Source organism: Myotis myotis, unplaced genomic scaffold (genome assembly GCF_014108235.1).
Source record: "Myotis myotis isolate mMyoMyo1 unplaced genomic scaffold, mMyoMyo1.p scaffold_m19_p_16, whole genome shotgun sequence".
Classification (NCBI taxonomy): domain Eukaryota; kingdom Metazoa; phylum Chordata; class Mammalia; order Chiroptera; family Vespertilionidae; genus Myotis; species Myotis myotis.
In genome coordinates this window covers 40,346,362-40,352,679 of record NW_023416320.1, presented here as the reverse complement: position 1 = coordinate 40,352,679, position 6,318 = coordinate 40,346,362, and the positions used below count along the sequence as shown (strand labels likewise).

General features: G+C 39.6%; 1 protein-coding gene across 2 annotated transcripts in view; it reads right to left on the bottom strand.

Moving 5' to 3' along the window:
* Positions 1 to 445: 445 nt before the first annotated feature.
* Positions 446 to 6,318, bottom strand: part of CRISPLD1 (cysteine rich secretory protein LCCL domain containing 1) — a 42,163-nt gene continuing 36,290 nt past the window's right edge. For both annotated transcript variants that reach the window (XM_036337550.1, XM_036337551.1), the window contains 2 exons: positions 5,063 to 5,193; positions 446 to 1,543 (listed from right to left, as the gene is read on the bottom strand). In XM_036337550.1, the coding sequence (XP_036193443.1) occupies positions 1,492 to 1,543; positions 5,063 to 5,193 (183 nt within the window). In that variant the 3' untranslated portion in view covers positions 446 to 1,491. The remainder of the gene's footprint in view (positions 1,544 to 5,062; positions 5,194 to 6,318) is intronic.

The window sequence follows — 6,318 nt, the reverse complement described above, 5'->3', positions numbered from 1 at the left end:
CTTTTCTTTCTTTTTTTATCCATCTTTCTTACTTTCCCTGACTTGTGTAATTTATCTCTATATTCTGCTCCTAAACACCTACTCATTTACTTTCTAAAAATATTTAGAGTATCTATTGTCTTGTCCATTCCTTTACAATCACTTTCTATCTTCCAGATTATTTTCTTCTAGTTTAGAAATTCATTACCCTCATTGTATTCAAATTTTCCCTTAATAGAATATTTCTAAACTTATGATCATCTCTCCTTTCACATACAAATACCTACTCAGGTTGACTTTGCAGACTTTTGGTATTAAGGGTGTTATTTATATTAATGTCAATAACCCAAATTTAAAAGATAACAATTTTGAAAATTAAAAATGATTACTAAATCAAAATAAGGATGCCAAAGAGACTGAAAATAATAGTTTGAAACATGATTATTTTAATATGTATACAGGGAAAGAGTAAATTCACCAGCAGAAAAAAAAAATACCAAAATTAACATTTTACAGATTTTTAGTCTCAAAGCACAATACATTTTTCATAGAAACAAATATATCACCATTATAGGTACCATAATATGGCAACATTTATACACACAGCCATGTACCATTAGGAAAATCAGTGGCAATGGTGATGCAATACATTAGTTCATCTTCATTCAACGTTTTGCTATGATACTTCCTGGCCCGCAGGAGTATTTGCCAGGATACAAAAGAAAATATGACGTCAGTGAGAACAACACACAAAAAGCTCTGGCTACCCATGCTTACCCCTTTGTTTACTGTGTGATACAAGGAATGTTTCCCACCATCGCTCTTGACTTCATTGCATTTACTACAAAAGCCATTCCCAGGGAATCAAACAGTCTAACAGATTTATGTGGATATTAAGGAATTTTTTTATACAAACAAGAAGTAATAGCACCAGGACTTAGTATCCTATATGCCTAAACTTAACAGAAGAAAAAACTATACAGATACTAAGTGGAAAATACTTTGAGATTATTTGGAGTAGGTAATGGCATAGTATTAAGCTGGGGAGAAATGTAATAACACCGTTTCTTTCATTTTAGAGTTGTTATTTTTGTCACTATTGTTTTTAAATGTACCAGATGATTGTCTGAGGGCCTTCACATTCAATGTTTAGATTCATGTTATTAGTGGCATATACAAAGCACCATATAATATAACATATAAAATGTAGAACAACCATGACTATGTAATTAACTGTAGAAATAACTGCTAAGAAAATATAGCAATATTTAACACAGGATTTCTAAAACCATTACATATCCATTACTTTTTCCAAAGCTAATAATGTCCCATGTTTTATTTTACAGACTTTGTGTATCAAGATTTATATGCATTTGGCATTTTTTTTGGGGGGGGGGTATGGGGGCAGCTGAAAATAGTTGCGACCTTCTGTACAGTAATGTTACAGTTTTATACACTTCAGAAATATGGCATTTGGGATAGTCTTCACGCTCCTCTTCCAGGTGTTCCTCCTCACACAACAGCAAATACTCTGAAAGCCTTTCCTCCTGGAGGATTCTGTAAACTGCAAAAAATATAAATAGGACATTGATGTCACCTCTACATATAATCCCTCAAATAAATCATGCTTTCTTATGACAGTCAAGTAAGCCGCCCTGTGAGGCCAGATGGTCACCTGTCTTAGGCTGCTGTAATTTATAGTTATTGGAAAGCTAGAATTAGGATGACATAATTCTTTTTATTTTAATTTTTAAAATATATATTTGTTATTTTTAGAAAGGAAGAGAGAGAGAGAGAGAGAGAGAGAGAGAGAGAGAGAGAGAGAAACATCATTCAGCTGCCTCCTGCAAGCCCTCTACTGGGGATGGAGCCCGCAACCCAGATGAGTGCCCTGACTGGGAATCCTACTGGCAACCTTTTGGTGCCCACGATAATGCCCAACCAACTGAGCTATGTGGGCCAGGCAGGAAGTGAGACACTTTACAGTCTCTGCTGAGGACTCTTATTCCATAACTTGCTTTTGTGTGTGTGTGTGTGTGTGTGTGTGTGTGTGTGTCCGTCTGGCATGGGTTCTGTAGGTTTGCACCTTCGTGACCAATAAAACCTTGAGAATGATGACACAATTCTTTAAATCTTGGTTATATGCTGAGCTGCAAGTTCACTAAAGAAACTTAAGATGCATAGTAGTCATAATAGTATTTTAGATCGACCTTCACCGATTCCAGATCATGTTTTCATAGATTACCACCTCTGCTTCCAACAGAGCAGCTCGCAGCTGCAGTGCAGTTTCCCCGGGGGAATACTGAGATGCTGCTATTCAATGCTGAGATCCAGCTTCACTGCCTGACTGCCAAGGTCAGATACGAACGGCAAGTGAAAAAGATGGTGCTATTTAAGCAATACTCTGATGCCCCATCATTGGCATTTCCGAAGTCTGACAAAATTTAAATTTTATGGCTATCATATTCATTAAGATTTTTTAACATCTACAGTTTCAAGAAAACTCTCAGTGAGAAAATTTAATGGTCAAATCTGGAAGGTTCTAAGAATTTTTTCATTAAAATGAAAACACACACACACACACACATACCACTCAATCTCATTTTGGAGATATTTTAAGACAAGTGAAAAGCAATACAGAATCATGCATTTTACTCTTTCTTAAATTACTTATATTTTATTTGCCAATATCAATGTTTTGTTTAAATGCCTAAAGTTTAAAACATATTAATAATGCCATTAATCATTATTTATTCTAATCAAATGTATGCTTTTGAAGTCTGATTGTGTACAGGACTTTTTTAAATGACAATATTTACACAACTTTTTTAAGCATATAGTTTTCCTTTCTTTTTTTTTTTTTTAAATATATTTTATTGATTTTTTACAGAGAGGAAGGGAGAGAGACAGAGAGCCAGAAACATCGATGAGAGAGAATCGATCAGCTGCCTCCTGTACATCTCCCACTGGGGATATGCCCGCAACCCAGGCACATGCCCTTGACCGGAATCGAACCCGGGACCCCCCAGTCCGCAGGCCGACGCTCCATCCACTGAGCCAAACCGGTCTCGGCTAGTTTTCCTTTCTTAATGATAAAAAGGACTTTGGAGACCAACACAATAAATGCTAAAAGGGAGACGAAGTAAAATTCCTTGTATATGTTTATTCATGTATAAGAAAAGGGGAGAATTTTAGAGTATATTAAAAAAAGGTGTGCACACACCACAAACATAGGAGCCAGGTTTTTCACACAAGCTGATGGCCACTTGAAAGCCATTTTATTCAGAGGACACAGATTGACTGAGTTCTAGAAGTGAATGTGTTTTCTTTGTACACAGTGATAATACTGGGGAAATGCAGATTTCTGAGCTTACAGAGCTAGCGTAAACCTGAGCTCTGAGACTGGCCAGTTACATGGCCTTGGACATACCAAGTATCCTCTCTGAGCCTCAGTTAATACTCTGTCAACATTAGTGTTGACAGAATCATCTTTATAGTGCTGTTGGTGGAACTGCGTTAATGTACTTGAAGTGCCCAGCAGCATCTGGGGAATTCGTAGCAGATTCTCAGAAATAAGTATTCTCAGTCTTACTGTTTAAAAATAAAGTTAAGAAATATGACAGGTGCCCTGGCTGAGTAGCTCAGTTGGTGGGAGGGTTGTCCCATACACCGGGTTCAATTCCCGGTCAGGGCACATACCTAAGTTGTGGGTTGGATCCCTAGTCAGGGCATTTATGGGAGGCAACTGACCCATGTTTCCCTTGCACACCAATATTTCTCTTTTTCTCTCCCTCCCTTCCTCTCTTCCTTAAAAATAAAAAAATTAATAAAAACATATCCGGGGGCGAGGATTAAAAAAAAAAGAAATATGACAGGTATAATGAAACTACATCGATCAGCTCAGCTTATGAAACTGCTTATCAGATTCTTATAACTCAAGAATCGACTATATAGCGTATCTGCTTAAGGAGACCATAAGCCAGGCTGTAGAGAAGTCACCTTGACACAGTCTCACCTGAAAACAGATGCTAAATACAAATCAGTCTTTTCATAGAGACGGCACCCCGATGGTTCTGTGGAAGGCAATCCTGACCCTGCAGGGCACACCCTTCGGTACCCTTTAAAGCAGTGGTTCTCAACCTTCCTAATGCCGCGACCCTTCAAATTATTTTCATTGTTACTTCATAACTGTAATTTTGCTACTGTTATGCATCGTAATGTAAATATCTGGTATGCAGGATGTATTTTCATTGTTACAAATTGAACATAATTAAAGCATAGTGATTCATTACAAAAACAATATGTAATTATATATGCGTTTTCCGATGGTCTTAGGCGACCCCTGTGAAAGGGTCATTTGACCCCCAAAGGGGTCGCGACCCACAGGTTGAGAACCGCTGCTTTAAAGAAACCTTACTATGATGTAGACCTTCTCTACATATGTAAAAGTTAGGGGGTATTCTGTATCTATACAAAATATATGGGATTGAATACTTCCACAAGTACCAGTGATTTGACAAATCACTATAGGTTCTTTCAACTTTTATTAATACTTGATAAAGTAAGCCCCATGAATTTTCTCAAACCACCAAAATATATGATACTAATGAGCCAGATACGCTGAGATGACCTGAAAGAGTTCACTTATGTCATAGGAGGCACCTGACATCCAATCAAAAAGAAAATTTGGCTCTGGGGAAAACCAGACTCATTGTTTTTTGTCAAATATTTCGTCAGATAACTGGATTAGAGAAATATTCAGTGCCTTGCTCATCTAGGAGGAATTACATATAAAAACCTAATCTAGAAAATCCAAAAGAGGATGAAAGCTATTTCCTCATTAGAAGATCAGTTAACAAAAGAGTGGTTCTGACTTGTAATCCGATTTTCATTTTGATTTTTGTAAGCCTGCAGGAGACAGGCACCTCTGGTACTACGGCCTCTCCCTTCCCTGGTAAACCTACTACTGCCATCAGCAAAGGAAACGCTGCTCAGCCACTAACCTCAAACCCACACAGAAATGAGCTGCTCGTAAAGCAAGCACAAAAGGATACAGAGATTACATATGTGATTGTGAGTGTACCTTTCTGAGAAGATTCCATTCTGAAAAGAAGCAGTGTAAGCCTTTCTTCGGTCCACGGGCATAACGTCCACGTAACCACCGTGATTGCGAACCACCCCGGCGTGGACCGCTGCTCTGCAGATGCTGGACAACTGAGGGGACAAGGAAGGACCTGCCGTTAGCAAAGCCCTGCGGAACTCGTCTGCTCGCTCTTCCGCTGGACTGAGTCGCTGACCTCTGTCTTTCCGTGGATCCTCGGGAGCAGCAGCCGGATGATGATGTTTTGTGCGGAGAGGAATGTTTCGAAAGTCAGAGTTAAAGCCACTTCTGAGCCCGTCTGAGGGCAGAGCTCAAAGGTGGCTGCAGTGGTGAGACGCCCTCCCCATCTAATCTAGGGAAGGCATGCCATCCAAAGGACAGGCTTTCTCTGTTGTTGAAGCAATAAAATGCAAATCGGCTCCTTTGATCTCTTCTGGGCCTATTGATCATTCTCAAATCTCCGCCTCTGCTAGTCCCTGCTGGAGTCACTCTGACCTAATGTTCACAGACTGTGTTATCAGAACCTCATTTATCTTCAGCTTGACTTATAACAACTCAACATGCCTCTGTATATCTCTACGGTCCCTTTTCCAAGATACAGGTATATATTAAATGGGGAGTTTTTCCCTATTAAATAATATAATATCTTCAGAGAAAATTTTCCCCAAACAGTAAACCCCCCCAACCCCCCAATATGAAGAACAACCACAGCTTCCACCTAGATGTGCAATGTCTATGGCCACCCCCGTGTGAACGTCTGACTCAAGGGACCAGGACCGTCCGCTCTGTGATCATTGCATCGTGTCAGTTACATAATCTGAATTGCATGGGATTTCCATGGAGGAGAAAATTGTTGTTTCAGGTCCGGCACTTTCAAATTTTTTAAATGACTGACTCTCTAAATGTTAACATTTGCTTTAATGCAATGTTCTGCCGAAATCTGTCAAGATAGCTGCGTACAGCCGGAGGCAATCCCACACAAAGAAACACCAACTGGTCCAGCACGAAGTGACCCACCTCCTTTCCCCACGGGCCTGTTCTGGTCCCACTGGTGTGCTCTTCTCTCATCGCCACGCACATGTGAGGGGCTTACCGTGCTTTGCGAAGTGCAGCTTACGTGACCTTGCTTTATTACTGTGCTCTGAACCTTGCGGCATCCGTCAGTATTCATTAGATCAGAGAGCCAGAATGCCAAGCTGGTTAATCCTCTTCATGTTTTAATCAGCCACAAAAGGCTG